This window comes from Physella acuta, unplaced genomic scaffold (genome assembly GCF_028476545.2).
Source record: "Physella acuta isolate Inbredline_101_S28 unplaced genomic scaffold, ASM2847654v3 ptg000562l, whole genome shotgun sequence".
Classification (NCBI taxonomy): Eukaryota; Metazoa; Mollusca; class Gastropoda; family Physidae; genus Physella; species Physella acuta.
This window is the reverse complement of record NW_026732081.1, coordinates 1,444,457-1,463,900: the sequence shown is the minus strand read 5'-3', so window position 1 is coordinate 1,463,900 and position 19,444 is coordinate 1,444,457. Positions and strand designations below refer to the sequence as shown.

The window sequence follows — 19,444 nt, the reverse complement described above, 5'->3', positions numbered from 1 at the left end:
AGCTCCATCAGTGGCTCCCTGTGGCTCTCTTCAATACAGCTCCATCAGTGGCTCCCTGTGGCTCTCTTCAATACAGCTCCATCAGTGGCTCCCTGTGGCTCTCTTCAATACAGCTCCATCAGTGGCTCCCTGTGGCTCTCTTCAATACAGCTCCATCAGTGGCTCTCTGTGGCTCTTCAAGACGGCTCTATCAGTGGCTCCCTGTGGCTCTCTTCAATACAGCTCCATCAGTGGCTCCCTGTGGCTCTCTTCAATACAGCTCCATCAGTGGCTCCCTGTGGCTCTGGCTCTCTTCAATACAGCTCCATCAGTGGCTCCCTGTGGCTCTCTTCAATACAACTCCATCAGTGGCTCCCTATGGCTCTCTTTAATACAGCTCCATCAGTGGCTCCCTGTGGCTCTCTTCAATACAGCTCCATCAGTGGCTCCCTGTGGCTCTCTTCAATACAGCTCCATCAGTGGCTCCCTGTGGCTCTCTTCAATACAGCTCCATCAGTGGCTCCCTATGGCTCTCTTTAATACAGCTCCATCAGTGGCTCCCTGTGGCTCTCTTCAATACAGCTCCATCAGTGGCTCCCTGTGGCTCTCTTCAATACAGCTCCATCAGTGGCTCCCTGTGGCTCTCTTCAATACAGCTCCATCAGTGGCTCTCTGTGACTCTTCAAGACGGCTCTTTCAGTGGCTCCATATGGGTCTTTAAAGCGGCTTAATAAATGACTCCCTTCAAGACGGCTCTATCAGTGGCTCCTTGTGACTCTTCAAGACGGCTCTTTCAGTGGCTCCTTGTGACTCTTCAAGACGGCTCTTTCAGTGGCTCCTTGTGACTCTTCAAGACGGCTCTTTCAGTGGCTCCTTGTGACTCTTCAAGACGGCTCTATCAGTGGCTCCTTGTGACTCTTCAAGACGGCTCTTTCAGTGGCTCCTTGTGACTCTTCAAGACGGCTCTTTCAGTGGCTCCTTGTGACTCTTCAAGACGGCTCTTTCAGTGGCTCCTTGTGACTCTTCAAGACGGCTCTTTCAGTGGCTCCTTGTGACTCTTCAAGACGGCTCTATCAGTGGCTCCTTTTGACTCTTCAAGACGGCTCTTTCAGTGGCTCCATATGGGTCTTCAAAGCGGCTCAATAAATGACTCCCTTCAAGACGGCTCTATCAGTGGCTCCCTGTGGGTCTTCAAGATGGCTCAATCAGTGGCCCTCCGCGGCTTCCTTCAACACGGCTCACTTCAAGTCTTCAAGACGGCTCACACGTTAAAACGCATTATTTAAATTGCGAAATGTAGTCCCAGAAAAGAAAATCCGACCATACAAACGATTCCACCGTGGACATAAAACTCCAGATATGGGTCAATAACTTCTCTTGGTCAGAACCCTGGCATGAACATCGATTTTTTTCTCTTCTTATGACCTGATTTGTACTGCCGGCACCAAGGTTTTGAAATATTTCCTCAAAAACCAATCACCGTACTATATCGTGTGTGGTGGGAGGGGATTAAACACTTCTTATTGATTTGGTTTCCAAACAATATTTTATTGATTGATTGTATTTTATACATGGGAGTTGGGGGTGAGTAAATATGTACGAATAGTGCAATGTTTTAGTATTGGGGAGAGGGGATGGTGCAATGTTTTAGTATTGGGGAGAGGGGATGGTGTGATGTTTTAGTATTGGGGAGAGGGGATGGTGTGATGTTTTAGTATTTGGGAGAGGGGATGGTGTGATGTTTTAGTATTGGGGAGAGAGGATGGTGATATATTTAGTGAAGGGGAGAGGGGAGGGTGAAATGTTTTAGTGATGGGAGAGAGGGGATGGGGAGTATAATCAAATATAGCCTGCGAAGTTAAGATATTTTGATTTTCAGATTCTGTCGTATTAGATCTTGTAGATGGAAATAAATTACAGAATTGAACTCAGTGATAGTACTTTGTAATAACTATCTTGAATAGAAGGTACAATAATATTGTAAACAATTGAGTGGTAACTACTCAGATGACACATGCCGTATAACTAGTATAAGCACGTTAAAATCTTGGGTCCCCAGAAAGGGCTGGTCCCAACTCACGTTAAAATCTTGGGTTGCCACAAAACCTGGTCCCAACTCACGTTAAAATCTTGGGTCCCCAGAAAAGCTGGTCCCAACTCACGTTAAAATCTTGGGTCCCCACAAAACCTGGTCCAAACTCACGTTGAAATTCTGGGGTCCCCACAAAACCTGGTCCCAACTCACGTTGAAATTCTGGGGTCCCCACAAAACCTGGTCCCAACTCACGTTGAAATTTTGTGGTCCCCACAAAATGGCCACAACTCACGTTAAAATCTTGGGTCTCCATAAAACCTGGTCCCAACTCACGTTAAAATCTTGGGTCCCCAGAAAAGCTGGTCCCAACTCACGTTAAAATCTTGGGTCCCCACAAAACCTGGTCCCAACTCACGTTAAAATCTTGGGTCCCCACAAAACCTGGTCCAACTGCTCGAGTCTGTTGTAAACAATTCGTGATTCCCAAAAGATAAGATTTTTGTGGTGGCTATCGATTTCATCAGCCCAATATTCCCCTCTGCACTTGCGCTCAATCTTTGTACAATGCTCCCCACAATATCCAGCGCCCTACGCTTTCTGCCCCTGCTCAGTCCCCTCTCTGCCCGCTGTAAAAACCTCACCCTGCCCTCTGCCCCCTGTGAAAACCTCACCCTGCCCTCTGCCCCCTGTGAAAACCTCACCCTGCCCTCTGCCCGCTATGAAAACCTCACCCTGCCCTCTGCCCCCTGTGAAAACCTTACCCTGCCCTCTGCCCCTGTGAAAACCTCACCCTGCCCTCTGCCCCCTGTGAAAACCTCACCCTGCCCTCTGCCCCCTGTGAAAACCTCACCCTACCCTCTGCCCCCTGTGAAAACCTCACCCTGCCCTCTGTCTCCTGTGAAAACCTCACCCTGCCCTCTGCCCCCTGTGAAAACCTCACCCTGCCCTCTGCCCCCTGTGAAAACCTCACCCTGCCCTCTGCCCCCTGTGAAAACCTCACCCTGCCCTCTGCCCCCTGTGAAAACCTCACCCTGCCCTCTGCCCCCTGTGAAAACCTCACCCTGCCCTCTGCCCCCTGTGAAAACCTCACCCTGCCCTCTGCCCCCTGTGAATACCTCACTCTGCCCTCTGCCCCCTGTGAAAACCTCACCCTGCCCTCTGCCCCCTGTGAAAACCTCACCCTGCCCTCTGCCCCCTGTGAAAACCTCACCCTGCCCTCTGCCCCCTGTGAAAACCTCACCCTGCCCTCTGCCCCCTGTGAATACCTCACTCTGCCCTCTGCCCCCTGTGAATACCTCACTCTGCCCTCTGCCCCCTGTGAAAACCTCACCCTGCCCTCTGCCCCCTGTGAATACCTCACCCTGCCCTCTGCCCCATGACTCCCACCAGAATACTGCAGCCCAATGTTTTGTCTATCACCCAGTCCATTAACTTCTGTCATTATCTCCATTAGTTCAACCCTTGCTCCCTGTTGGGTGTTGTGTTTAGTGGTGTTGTGTTGTGTTGTGTTTAGTGTGCAGCTTGTTACCACTAAATCAACTAACGCGCACATTTTCCTTTTGTTTTTCTAAATAATTTACTGAAGAACAATTGTCCCTGTGTTGTTTTTTTGTTTGTTTTGTTTGTTAGATTTTTTTTGTAGGTTTTTTTCCTTAAAATGTTCTCGATTTTTAGAAAATTCTATGCCAGTTTGTTAAAGATAATGTTTTATTATTTAACTAAGAGATTTGGTCAGGGATTATCTGGTCATTTAATTATATCCCAGCAATCTACTAATTAATTGCACATTATTTATTAAAGCTCTGTTCTGACAAAAGCACAATTTATTTAACCACACGTTAATGTGCTGATGGCAGCGTTGTATCTTCATGAAATATTTAAATTATTTTCTACTTAAAGTTAAAGACAATCACACACACACACTCACACGTCCGTGTATCCAACACCCGTCTATTTATAGTAACACGATCCCGTGTTATGAGTACCCAGGCCTGTGGTTCCTGATATCATCAGCGGTCTGGCTGGCTAGCTGGCTGGCTGGCTAGCTGTCTGGCTGTCTGGCTGGGATCCACAGATGCCAGCCACCCACTGTGAGAGCCTTCAGCACCGGATATCTGCAGACCAGCATGCACAAGTGGAGGCTAATTAACCAGGGGAAGCTACTCTCGTCAAAAAAAGATAACGATAATTGATTACCTTCTCGAGAGGGTAACTTAACACTTAACTATTACTGACCGCGTATGTTGGCACTAAATTACTGGATCACTGGTAATTCAAGACTTAACTATTTCTGACCGTGTGTATAGGTCATTTAATGACTAGATCACTAAAAATGTGAAACATAGAAAAACACCAGAAAGTGTCCTTAAAATCCGACTAATAATTTCCGGGGTTTAGACTGACGGGGTCAACCTAATTAGAGGTCATTAATCTGATAGGCGGAAGACCGGTAATACATCATCGGGGATTAAAAGAGCGCTGGTAAATCTGAAATACATAGGGGGATGAGGGAGGTCGATATCTGTCCAATTAGGAACCTGGTTAGCTTCAACAACTACCCTCAACCCTTGTAAGCGCTTGTTTTTCTTCTTCTTCTTCTTCTTCGATCTTAATTTTAGTGTTTGGGGGGATTCGCTCCAACACAGTTAAGTATTACGTGCTAAATTGTTATGCGCCATATAGGCCGTTGACTCAATTTCAGCCTGCTTTCAAACGCTTAACTTTTGTCACATCTCGTCAACGCCCGCCAATTTTCGTCAACTACCTTCAGCCGTCGTCAACTACCGTCAACCTTCGTCAAATACCGTCAACCTCCGTCTTTGCTCGCCAAGTTTCGTCAACTACCGTCAAACTTTATCACCTAGCTCCTAACGAACCTCGTCAGCCGTAGCATAGTAAATTATATTTATTGGACGTGTATATCTCTATGCGTATTATATGGTATACTTCACTACGGTTACATCTTTAGCAGCAAATACCATTGTCAATGCACTACATCAACGCTCTTTGTCATGGCTCTTCTAGCAAGTTCTCAACGTCAAAGCCAACAGACCTAGCAATCAGTGTCGATAGTCTCAACACAAGACAATAAATAACCGTGGCACCTGTAAAGTACTGATACCTGCTTGATTGCAATCTTCATCGCGGAACTAACGAGGTAAAATAAACCAATTAGCTAATCGGTCTAATCTTTTAAATCCTGATGCCAAAATAAATTTTTCAAGAAGAAATAGAATTCCCAATATAGAACCATCGAGGTTTATAAGTTTTTTATTTAATTAATATCGATTACAAATTTATCCGATGTGTCATTTGGTGCACATTTTCAGAGACGGATGAAATAGAAGGCTGATTTGGCTACGGCATAGGGCCCAGGAGTTCTAATGCTCTGAATTACTTATTATAGATATAACAATTTAATACAGTCCTAATAAATTATTAATAATTATTAAATTAATAGTAATTAATAATAATAATTAATTAATATTAATAATATTAAATATTAATAGCTACAGTGTAGTCAGGTATCGTAACCACTCGTTTCCCCCCCCCCCCCCCCCCCACAAACCTTATCCACCCGTGTTAACCAGTTCAAAAATCTAGAACGGTTACGTTTTATTTTAGCACCTTATGAGAAGGGTACAACCCCATGTGATTTTTTCAAAAATATTTTAGTGCAGTCAAGAATCTTGCACGTGAGCAACCATCTGTATCCCGGTTTAAAAAACTTAAGTCAGCTAATATCAAAAGTCATTTAAGTCAACCTCTGCGTCATTAGATTTCGTCAGGGAATTCCCAGCTTTACAGCCGACGTTTCTACTTCCTGCGTGTAAAGAAAGATGTAAGGAAATCGTGTAAATAAAATGTGTAAGAAGATCCCAACTGTTGCATGTGTTCTCGCTCTCAGGGTACGCGCGCGCTGTCTCGCGTGGCTAAAGGGCACGCTATTGTTTGATCGTCTGCACTAGTGAAATCAATCCGACCTACAATGTGGTTTGTATTTCTGCCGGCTGAAAGTGAGCATTTTTAGAATTTCGGCGTCCGACAAAGCAAAGAATCAGACGCTGAGAGATACAGAGGTTTAGAGAATGTGTGGGGACTAGGATTGAGAAGAAAAAAATTGTACAAAAGCGTAGCCGACATTTTGGGTGGTAGAAAACATGCAGGGAATTTTGACGTTGGTCAGGGTAGACGTGGACGCTAGGGGTAGAGGTCAAGGGAGACTTGGGGGTGGGGGAGAGAGGCTGGTGTAGATCACGCGACCATTTCTGGCAAAAACAGAAATACGTGAGAATATTGAAAACCAAAACGACTTCAGTACAGTTAGATCCAGATATGAATTGTAAAATACTTTTAAAATATGAACAATATTAGATGTATTAACTATCAAAGTCGTCCAACCTGCATCAACCATATCTTTCATCAGCTATATCTTTCATCAAATCTTCCTACTTTACTAGCGGAGAGGCATCCCGTTTTTTTTTAAATAGGCTTCTGCAAAGTTGTACGGCAACCAATTCTGGGTTAAATGATAATATCGGTGGTAAAGACAAAACAGGTAGGTTTCACGGAATTAAGTATTAAGACAAAATAGTTCCAGAGTCCATCCTTTTTTTATCTGACTTAAGACATCAACAGTTCTAATGTATTGTCACTTAGAGAATGACCTCCTGTCTGGTAGCGACAAGTCGACAGAGATCTACTCACTCTAGTATCTGGCAGTAACAGACAACTACTCACACTTGTATCTGGCAGTAACAGAGAACTACTCACACTTGTATGTGGTAGCGACAAGTCGACAGAGAACTACTCACACGTGTATGTGGTAGCGACAAGGTCGACAGAGAACTGCTCACACTTGCATCAGCTAATAATAGAGAACTACTCACACTTTTGTCTGGTATTGACAAGGTCGACAGAGAACTACTCACACTTTTGTCTGGTATTGACAAGGTCGACAGAGAACTACTCACACTTGTATGTGGTAGCGACAAGGTCGACAGAGAACTACTCACACTTGTATGTGGTAACGACAAGTCGACAGAGAACTACTCACACTTGTATATGGTATTGACAAGGTCAACAGAGAACTACTCACACTTCCCACCCCGACATGCAAACCTTGAAGAGACGAGTGCGGATAACACCAAATAAGCTGTCTCCGATCTGAAGGTAAATCAAAGACAATGCTTCCTTAGACTGGCATTTAGAAGACCGACATGTTCCCCGTAGATAACCCTCCCCGGGATGTTTACGATAGTTTGGTCTCAAGATCTTCCCCACGGTGGGGGAGGGTAAATAAACAGGCGCTTGATATTTCCTGAGTGGCTAGGGCATTCTTCGATAGGACCACAAAGGTCTTGGTCAGTGTGGGCTGGAATCTCCAAAAGATATTCCAGTGGCGGTAGAAATAATACAAGTGTTGATAGCACTCGAGAGCTGGTGGACTGGGTGGAATGTGTTTGTGTGGGTAGGGCTAAGACTAATGTCACTCTATGGGCCTTAATTATCTCTACTTAAAGCGATTATTTCTTCTGTAAACACGTTAACAGTGTACCGTATGTTCGTGAAATGTCAGCGAATACGGGTACCGCATAACCTCAATTTTGTACGACTAAAAAAATATTCAATTACTGTTCTATTTTTGTAATTCTTGCTTTATTGATTTAAATCGCAATACAAAAATTACTTATGATGTACTTTAACATTAATTTTTAGTTTAAATTTCAATAACAAATTGTGAAAGGTAATATTGTTTTCATTTTGATTAAATTACAGTTTTTTATATTGTTTTCACGTTAAGGAAAGCTTACTGAAATGTTGGTGTTTTTTTTTAATACGTGTCTTTTTTTAATGGTTTGCAAGATATCAGCTAGACTTACACGAATAAAACATGGGCACACCGCAGACATATGCAGCCCATACAACAGGTAAATATTATAATTAGATTAGCTTCCCTACTTACATTAATGTTTATATTTATTTATAGCACGGTTCTTAGAGTGACGTCCCGCTGGTGCGTACATGCAACTTGAATGCGCACCATCACGTGCACTGACACCTGTAGGGCTCGGATCAAACAGATATCACGCAAGTGCGGCTATTTTTAGCAGGTCCCGTGACCTTAGCATTTTGTAAACAAGCTTTGTATTTTGCTGTGCTTAAAGTCTATTTTCATAATCTTCTCGATGTCAAATTTCTGCAACATGTGGTTTTTGGAAAGGTCAAAAAACCAAAGATATGAATAATTTTTTCTCCCATATCCACTTATCGACATCTGTTGAGTAAAAAAAAGCTGAATAATTCTTTGTATATCAACTTATCAACATCTAACTGTAGAGTAAAACAACCATAAAAGCTGAATAATTTATCTATGAATTGCCAAATTACATATATCGTCTTCTTGTATGTTCGCAGCTAAATATTGTAACACAGGAAGTGAAGACCATGAAGGAAAGTCAATATCACCAAACCATAAACTACGTCTTTGTTTTTTATATCTATCTCGACATTATGCATTATACTGTCCCAATGTATGAAACCATAGAAATAACTTATTTAATATGCTGCTCTACTGTATGTAATCATAGAGATAACGTGTGTATTAAAACCAATGTATCCCATAATGTCTGTAGTTACTCTAAAGATTATTTAAATAGTTTTTAATGCCATGTTTTCTTCACCGGATGTCAGTGATGTTTAGCCGGTTAAATGCTTTTGATGTTGATGACGTATTTATACCAGACAGCTTGATACGGGGAGGGGGGGGGGGGGGGTATAACTCACCAGATGGCACGTGGGGAGGGATACCCTGTCTGTAAGAGTTTGTCTGGTGGGTGGGGTGGGGGGGGGGGGGGGGTAACTAACTAGACGGCGAGCAAGGAAGTTCACCCGGTCTATATTTAACTTTATCTTGGGGGGGGGGGGCTAACCCAACCGTCTAATACGTGGCGGAACATCAGATCTTGCCGGTGAAAGCCTTGAGAAATATGCAATGTACATCATGTTTAAATGTGTAATCAACTCTAAAATAATGGACATTTATGGTTCTTTTACAGGAATATAAAACAAATGAAGAGACCCCCAACCTCCACCCACCCCCCTCGTTTCGCTGCTCACTCTTGAAATAACCGAGCGATGATGTATTCAAGTTTTTTGTGACCTTGTCGATAATATTGACGAAAAGTTTGACAATAATTATAAACTTTGTTTTTAAACGCGTCATACTGAGTGTTGTTTTACCTTGTTTGTGTAGAACGATCGTTGTTAAACTAGGCACACACACCGGCAGCAAATAGAAGAATTTAAGACGCTCGCGTTTCAAAGATCGCCTTACTCTCAAAACAGAATGATTTATTTTCTCCTTCGTCGTTTCTCCCCCCGTGTCTGTGTAATCAATCATGCGTGGAAAGTTGTTTACCAACATTTCCTGGAACTTTTTTTCTCTCTTTGGACGAGAACCAACAACGACAGCAACCGGCGGGAAACGAGCTAGAGAAATTTGTCGCGCGACTTTTAGCGTCTGCTGAGCTGGTTCACAAGTCGTCATTGGACGGGATCTTTTTACCTGCAGGAAAATAAAATTCATGTGGAATACCTGATTCCAGACATTTAGCTTATTTAGACAGTTTAGTTATTGGGGGCTCTAAACATTAGAGGTATTTCGAGGCCTCAAACAGTTTAGTTATAAACTAAAGGGCTCTAAACAGTTTAGTTATACGGGGCCCAAAGCAGTTTAGCTATTACAGGCCTCAAACAGTTTAGTTATTAGGGGCCCAAACAGTTGTTATAAGGGACCCCAGACAGTTTTTTTGAGGCATCAAGCAGTCTAGTTTGGTAGGGAACCCAAACAGTTTAGTTATAAGGGGCCCCAAATAGTTGCCCCAGTTAGTTATTAGGGGCTCCAAACAATTCAGTTATTAGGGGACACACATAGTTTAGTTATTGATTTCTCCAAGCAATGTATCTAGTGCTGGCTTGTATAGCTATACATGGCTAAAGAAAACCAAACAAGCAGAACGAGATTGTAGCTTTATGGCGAGAGGCAGCCAACTAATGTTAACTGGCTGTGGTTAGTGTTAGATTAGTGTAAGTAGTTTTAGCCATTTAAATGTGGCTCCTTTTGGCTAGCCATGGCCAGACACTGTTGGCTTCTCTGTGTTTTGAGTGCTTATGGCTAAAGGTAGCCAAGCGAGGTTAACAGATACCTAGCCAGAGGCAGCCAATCAGAATTATTACTTTGATTTAAAAGCAAAGTTTTTTTTTTGTTTGTTTTTTGCTCAGGGGAATCGTCTCGTTCGTTGAAATGGAAGTTAGTCGTCTTTTATTTGTATACAGACTAAAAGATTTGATGGGAGGGGAGGGGGGGGGGATCCGACGATGCTGACATTTGACATTCACAAACAACAGCACAAGTCAGCACTTAGGGAGATTGTGTTTCAGGACACAGTAGCACAGTTTAATTTCATGACACAGTAGCACAGATTTAACTGTACAGCTCTCCCGCAGGGGCGTCACCTGCGAATATAGCTTTCCTAACAAGAGCGTCACCTGTGAGTGAGCATAGCCCCCCCCCCCCCCCCCTCCCTCCACGTATTTGGTTTATAATTTCAGCAAAAAAACTTTGAAGTTTGCATTTTTTAGCTGTCAAAATAAAAAGAAACCTCGAGTTTGGAATTACAACTTTAATCCGCCCCAACAAACTTTAAATACAAACAGTTCGAGTAAAATTCTTAAAGTCGTAGCTGTAAGTTTTATGTGTTAAATTCTAAACAGCATCTCCTCTATAGATAAGCTTTATGGGACGGCGTACCTTTTGTTAAGTTGAGAGCCGGAGATGGACCTTTTGTGCGGGAGTCGGGGATGGACTTTGTGTTGTGTGGGAGCCGGAGATGGACCTTGTGTGGTAGCCGGAGATGGAGCTTGTGTGGGAGCCGGAGATGGCTCGTGTGTTGGAGCCGGAGATGGACCTTGTGTTGTGTGGGAGCCGGAGATGGAGCTTGTATGGGAGCCGGAGATGGCTCGTGTGTTGTGTGGGAGCCGGAGATGGACCTTGTGTTGTGTGGGAGCCGGAGATGGACCTTGTGTGGTAGCCGGAGATGGAGCTTGTGTGGGAGCCGGAGATGGCTCGTGTGTTGGAGCCGGAGATGGACCTTGTGTTGTGTGGGAGCCGGAGATGGAGCTTGTATGGGAGCCGGAGATGGCTCGTGTGTTGTGTGGGAGCCGGAGCATCATGTAACTGACTCTACAGCTGAGATCACATAACAAAAACCCAGAGATTTACGGCCATGTTCTTGTACTCATGTCTCTGAGAAAAGTTCTCGCTTACAACTTAGGGGACTTTTTTTCGCACAAAATTGTTCGCCAGTCTCAGCCAGCGAAAAAAAATCTGGCACACTCTGAAAAATAAATGAGAATAAATCACATGACGTCATATTTTAGCTAGATCGTCAGATTTAGGCGTTGCTCGTCTGCCGGACCACCTATAAATAGCAATACGGAGTTTTTCCCGCTAAAATATTTTCAGGGGAGACAACACGTGTAAAGGTAGGCTATTCAAAAAACTATTTTCCTGGAGTGAAAATATTTTGGGGTCGAGAGTCTATAGTTGTAAGATGTAGCCAGCTGGATTGGAGAGTAAAAACAAATATGTTGCTGTGTAACTAAACAACATATGGGATGTAGTCAGCGGCGTAGCTTTAAGATGGGCAGGAGGGGGTTCACCAAGGTAGGAGGTCGACAACCGTTTAGGAGTTAAATATACTTTCTTCCCAATGTATGCTCACATTTATAGTATAGTAGGGTCGTGTTTGTAGTTCCATGACCAGCTGTTGTAATGAAAAAGCTGATTTTATTTATTTAAATAGCTGGGGCACACGGATACACGGACACACGGACACACGGACACACGAACACACGAACACACGGACACACGGACACACGGACACACGGACACACGAACACACGGACACACAGACACACGGACACACGGACACACGGACACACGAACACACGGACACACGGACACATGAACACACGAACACGCGGACACACGAACACACGGACACACGGACACACGGACACACGGACACACGGACACACGAACACACGGACACACGAACACGCGGACACACGAACACACGAACACACGGACACACACGGACACTCGGACACACTGACACACGGACACATGGACACACGAACACACGGACACACGGAGCTGTAGATTACTCACCTGTCCAGGTGCAACAATCCCTTTTTAAACTTATCGGCCAGATTATGTTAGCCTCAGTGTTTCTTTCAGACTTTTTTCTCCTTGGGGGGGGGGGGGGGCACTTGATATTTTATACTGTTAAAAATATATATTTTCTGTTTAAATTTTATTTCATTTGGGGGGGGGGGGGGTGGAAGGTTTCTTCGGAGGGGGGGTGCGGAGGGGATGCCTGAAAGAAACTCTGACTAAATTATCAAAGAATTATTCCACGTTTATCACTAAGTTTAAAAAAAAATTATATTTTGATGAGGTTTTTTTTTTGTAGCAGTAAATTACATCACTGGTGCGTGTCTAGTGCATCCGCGGATTGCAATTTAATGTGCTATAACAGAACTCTATAACAACAAACTGAACACATGTTCTTGATATATCCGTCGCTATTTTCATAGCCGCTCCACCAAGGTGCATACATTTATTTTGTATTTTCTAACCTTTGCATAGAAAACATGGAATCGTAGTCTCACACTGGTGGAGTCAACATAAACTGTATATCAGAAATTATTTCAGAAGTTTCTAGAATGTAGAGGTAAACACAACAACTCAAATCTTGAAGGTGATGACAAGATCGAAACAGGGCTCTAAAGGTCAAGTTGATTTGTCTGCCGTTTACGTCACTTCAGAATAGTTGGAAATCATACATTTCTATTAATAGACGTCAGTGAAAGGTCAGTTATGTAGTTTGATAAAGACAAGATATTCCAGAAATATTAGCGTTCCGCGCTTTATAACTTCTCAATTTTCTTTTTGAGGTACACCACTTTTGACAACCGGGGAAATGTATTTCGGGATTTAGCAGTTTGGAATTCTCTATCAGAAATCACGTTTGCCGAGTAGCTTTGAATTATCTCCCCTGGCTCCACAAATAGTTGAAATTTTGCTTTAAACTGTTTGCAAGATCAAAGATATACAGCTGTATTAGATGCAACTGCTTGTAACGACTTTAAGACTCGAGATTTAACATGTTATTCTAGGACTAAGTTTACCCAGGGAAATAACGATCTATGTATGTTCTGAAATTATAAAGATTTTGGAGTTAGTTAATTTTAGTAGTTAGCTTTGTGAAGACGTCAGTTTTTAAGTAAAGCGGGCAGCTTGTTTTAGATGTATGGTCCTATATGAAAACAAAGATAGGAAGACTATATGAAACTAAGGTTTGTGGTAAAGATGTGCTAATCTGTGCTTTCACTAGAGTCTGGCGTAGATTTCTAGAGAGAAATTTGGGTAAATGTTTGTAGACTGATAAGATGAGCTAATCTGGTCTGGTGAATGCAAGCTGTCAGACGCTAAAAGCACAGTGGTCGTTGCAGTCTAGGTCCACCTTCACAGGTCCACCTTATCAAGTCCACCTTATCGTCCACCTTCTTATGTCTACGTTCTTAGGTCCACTTTCACAGGTCCACCTTATCAAGTCCATCTTATCGTCCACCTTCTTATGTCAACGTACTTAGGTCCACCTTCTTATGTCAACGTACTTAGGTCCACCTTCTTATGTCAACGTTCTTAGGTCCACCTTCTTATGTCTACTTTCTTAGGTCCACCTTATGCCTACGTTCTTAGATCCACCTTCTTATGTCTACTTTCTTAGGTCCACCTTCTTATATCTACGTTCTTAGGTCCACCTTCTTATATCTACGTTCTTAGGTCCACCTTCTTATGTCTACTTTCTTAGGTCCACCTTATGTCTACGTTCTTAGGTCCACCTTCTTATGTCTACGTTCTTAGGTCCACCTTCTTATATCTACGTTCTTAGGTCCACCTTCTTATGTCTACTTTCTTAGGTCCACCTTATGTCTACGTTCTTAGGTCCACCTTCTTATGTCTACGTTCTTAGGTCCACCTTCTTATATCTACGTTCTTAGGTCCACCTTCTTATGTCTACTTTCTTAGGTCCACCTTATGTCTACGTTCTTAGGTCCACCTTCTTATGTCTACTTTCTTAGGTCCACCTTAGGTCTACTTTCTTAGGTCCACCTTATGTCTACGTTCTTAGGTCCACCTTCTTATATCTACGTTCTTAGGTCCACCTTCTTATGTCTACTTTCTTAGGTCCACCTTATGTCTACGTTCTTAGGTCCACCTTCTTATGTCTACTTTCTTAGGTCCACCTTCTTATATCTACGTTCTTAGGTCCACCTTCTTATGTCTACTTTCTTAGGTCCACCTTATGTCTACGTTCTTAGGTCCACCTTCTTATATCTACGTTCTTAGGTCCACCTTCTTATGTCTACTTTCTTAGGTCCACCTTATGTCTACGTTCTTAGGTCCACCTACTTATGTCTACGTTCTTAGATCCACCTTCTTATGTCTACGTTCTTAGGTCCACCTTCTTATGTCTACTTTCTTAGGTCCACCTACTTATGTCTACGTTCTTAGGTCCACCTACTTATGTCTACGTTCTTAGGTCCACCTACTTATGTCTACGTTCTTAGGTCCACCTACTTATGTCTACGTTCTTAGATCCACCTACTTATGTCTACGTTCTTAGATTCACCTTATGTCTACGTTCTTAGGTCCACCTTCTTATGTCTACGTTCTTAGGTCCACCTTCTTATACCTACGTTCTTAGGTCCACCTTCTTATACCTACGTTCTAAGGTCCACCTTCTTATACCTACGTTCTTATATCTACGTTCTAAGGTCCACCTACTTAAGCCTACGTTCTTTGGTCCTCCTTCTTATGTCTACGTCTTTAGGCCACCTACTTATGAGTAAGTTCTTAGGTCAACCTTCGTAAATTCCATCTTTGTAGATCCACCCTTGTAAGTCATCTTTCTAATATTGTCAAACATCGCATAGTTTTCATGTTCTATCTCCATCCTGCTATCTAAACCTCAGGTAGAATAGTACAACCTTCAAACAAAAACAAGACACAAAGTAGTAGATGCTGCAGTACATGTTTAAAACACAAGTCTGACTTTAAACTGTAGTACAAGCTGCAAGCACTACAAACGTAAGATTCACTGTACATCACAGAGCACTGCTGCCTTGTTCAGATGTCTTTATGTCTTCATACTTTTGTCAGGTATTATGATCAGCCGTGATGCCTGCAGCGTTGTTTACTGCCAACAGGTAGAAGGTGTTGTGATTTATCTGTGAAGCACTTCCTGTGCAGCACTTGTGGATATTTCTCCAATTATCCACACGACCATTGCGCATGCGCGGCACGTTCTCTTGAGTACATGGGTGTGGTTTACGTTACTGCATCTTTACAACACAGGTTCGTGACAGCATTGTTCAAGTACTTGGTGAAAACTACTGAGGTGCTGCGCTAGAGTTGTCTTTTCTTACACAGTGTTCCCCCATGTGCAAGATCTCAAGTTAAGTAGTTTTCTCATAAAGAGATAGGAGAGTAGTTCTACTGAAGCTGTAGGACTTCACTATATTATTTTTCTCTGTTTTCGTGTGCGCAAAGGCCCCACCTTTAATGTTGTACGGGTGTATTTCTTAAGTAATGTTTCTTGTAAGATGGGGGGGGGGGGAATAACTCTGCTTTAATTGTATAATTTCCCTTGAAATTGTCCAAGTAGGCTATACACGGGCTCCATATTGAGCTATTCTCTCTTGTAAAGGTGCTATTCATTAAGTTTTGCTCCCATGGGCTCCGCTTTTCTTCTCTAGTATGCTATATCACAGCTATTCTTTATTTTTACACCTATTACCACCTTTCAGTTGTACTCCAATTTTCCAACTTTTTCATCAGATGTGTTCGTCTCTCAATTATTATTTCACACACTGTCATAATTCCACAGCCCATATCACACACCGTCATTATTTTACACACACACACTGTCATTATTTTACACACACACACACACACACACACACACACACTGTCATAATTCCACAGCCCATCTCAGATACTGTCATTATTTCACTATTTCCCGGCTTTATTTTTATCTTTACAACTTATATACAAATTTCATTATAGCTTACAAGTAAACGCACATCACTAACGTAAACATACACAAGGTTAAAATAGTTTTCCCATCCTAGATTTATAAACTAGGTGGCTACTTAACTCTTGTCGAACATTTTGTGGAACTCTAATTGGACACAGATCAAAATGTGAACAGATAAAGTGGTATGTGCTGCCTGTAAATGTTAGGGGTGTGTTGATAAACATAACTAGCTCTGGTACGGTGAAGTGTTTGTCTGACAACAAAAACGTACAAGTGTACATAGAGTTTGGCTGTTTGAAGTGGCCAGATATGGCGTTATACCATCAGGAATATTTGTTTGTTTTTGGAATTCAAGTGGCGAATTATGGAAAATATTTAACCTAGATTATTTACACAGAGATAAGTTCTTATATTACCATGTGTTGGTGATTGTCATTCTACACACAACACTTACAAAACACGTTTTCGTGTCATCTAGGATTCTAAGATTGGAAGAGTAGTTGATTTGCTAGCTGACAAATCAGGACTTAGATTTCAGCGTATAGTCTTTATAGCGTCTTTAAGTTCACCAAATTCTGATGGATGCCTCGTTTGTCTCGGGCGAAATTAAGGGCAACTAGGTACAATACCGATCATTTCACTTTCTAAGATCCAAGCAATACATTTACTCTACTTCATCAAAGACCGCCATGTATTAAAGAGTTACGTTACTTTACTAACACCTTTTTTTTTGTTTTCTTTTGTAACTGGCTTTAGTGTTCCATCATTATTGTATGTTATTTCACCAATCCCACCCCAGTCTATAGATAGCACGCAAAATGTTTTTATTTCAGTTGCCTGAGAAAAAAAAGCAAGTTAAAACGTCGTCTTTAGTCCCATTATGTATAGAGAGTTACAGATGTAGGACATACAAACACGGGAACACCACAGGAACACCTGTGAACACCACGATAACACCACGAAATACCAGAACCACCAGTCTAATGGCAGAAGACTAACGGCTATTCTATCTGACTTACATCCTATGCCAGTGTGAGATCTAATTCCACCACAAGGCGGTTCGAATTCTCCACGTCTTGCACGAGGCTTACACCGTCAGATGAGGGCTCTAGACAACCCATCTGCCTAGCCCATCTCCATTTTTTTAACTTTCATTCTTCAACTTCACTCGCGGCCACAGGGTCGAGTTGCTGGGGTGGGGAATGTGAAGAGGTGGGGGTGGCAGATTGGGGGCTCGTTAGATAACATTCCGGGAGAAATCTGATTTTTTTTCCCCGTTAGATGCGTTTTTATCAAAGTGAACTGGATGTGAATGAGCAGAAAAAAAGCCAAGAAGGTGTAATAAATCTGGCTGCTAAACGTATGTACTAGAAGTTTGAAGTGTTTGATCCTCATGGTCGGGTCTGAGATAGGTCTCTACAGGCACATAAGGCATGGTTTGTAACTGACCACGCGATATTGAAATAATGTATTGAAATGAAGTCACATTTCAAAACTACCCTCTCACCTATGCGTATAGCAGCATAAATATGTTCTTGTCAGCTGTTTCATGTCGTCCTTAAATCAAAAGATTATTTGTTTATATTTTTTTTACAGATAACAGTTGTGTAAAGTTTCCTTTTCAAACCTGACGGGCCCATGGAGAGAGTGAAGTAGAGTTCACCTGTTCCTGTTACCTCGGCATATGAAGGGATAGCATGGTTGGGTAACTCAAATATAATGAAAGCTTAAGTTCATACTTTGTTGTAAGCGCCCTCCTTTATCAAAGTACCCACCATAGTACCCACCATATAACCCACCTAAATACCCACTTAACTACCCACCTATCCGTAAAAACTACCTTAAAATTCTGCTTACATTAGAAAATTGCGATTGTTAAATTAACACCCAATGCTTTTCTACCATTTTGTGGGATTTTTTTGTGTTTTCGCTAAGTTCTAGCAATAAATTACGTTTTTTGTCTTCCTTAGTTAGGTAGGTCATAAATTTCTTCCTGTTTTACTATTTTTTCCTCCGCGTCTCCGATTTCCTCACATTAAGGTTCGTCGTTCTGTGTGAAGAAAGGAAAAAAAAAAGTTTTATAAATAAAACACAGATGGGGACGAGAGACGGCTATACATCAAATATCAGGACATTTTTCCACACGTTACCAGCTGGAGCCTCGTTTTAAAACTTTGGTTTCTTGAGTGATTACTGGAAAATAAACAAAAGAGTAGTTTGAGAAGCAAAGTTGAAGTTTAAGGAGAAAAATATTATGTTGTTAAGCAGGTAAAATCCTTAACATGACACAAACAAAGGCAAAAATCTGGATAATCCTGTGGTTGAATTAGTTTGGTCTGAAAAATTTACCCAACCCTCACTGCTAAATCTGGGTTGTCTTCTTTAAATCCTACAAGATTACGTTTGTGTCAAAATCAACGAGATTCTGTGAGAAGAAAAAAAAACTGGGTTTTAAATTGGAGTAAAACTGAAAGATGTACTGTTTCTTCTACCGTTTAATTTGAAAACAAACATTCTTTTTAGATCACAATATTCTTGGTCTGTGTTCGAAGCCAGGATTAAACATTTTAAAAAATTTAAACCGTTTTAAAAATAAAAATTACGCATGACAGTGGTGAAGACTAATAATACATGTCCATGTCATAATACTTTTTAGAATGCGTGAGATAATCTAAACTAAATATAAGAAAATTATGTGTAGTGTTGTTTTATGATAAAAGATATTTATAAATACACTTTAAAAAATGTGTGATTTTTGCATTATTTTACATTCAAACCGATCTTAATTTTAAGAAATCATCACATTTTAATAAGATTTATGATTTATGCGTATACGTTAGTTCGTAATTTGATATCATTTATTTGAAAGCTTATACTGATATATATATATATATATATATATATATATATATATATATATATATATATATATATATATATATATATATATATATATATATATACCTTTAATATATATAGTTTGTATTACGACTGGCTTACAATTTGAGCAGTTTTGTATGTTCAAAAGTAAATCTTCGAGCAAATAAAGATGGGAACAAAACACTAGCAACACCGGTTGTTGAAAACTTGCGGCCAGCTAACAAAAGAACACAGAACAATAGTTTCGTATTTGTTCGCTTTTTTTTTTTTTTCAATAGTTTATGAGTCCCCGTGTGAATCAATACAGCTTTAACCCGGGGGGCGGCTCCACAGGTACGACATGAACTGGCTATCGACGCGAAGATAAGGTGAGTTCATG

General features: G+C 41.6%; 1 protein-coding gene across 1 annotated transcript; it reads left to right on the top strand.

Moving 5' to 3' along the window:
• Positions 1-2,578: 2,578 nt before the first annotated feature.
• Positions 2,579-3,445, top strand: LOC131946522 (uncharacterized). Its single transcript, XM_059307342.1, has one exon. The coding sequence runs from the start codon at positions 2,579-2,581 to the stop codon at positions 3,443-3,445; it is 867 nt and encodes a 288-aa protein (XP_059163325.1).
• Positions 3,446-19,444: the final 15,999 nt, after the last annotated feature.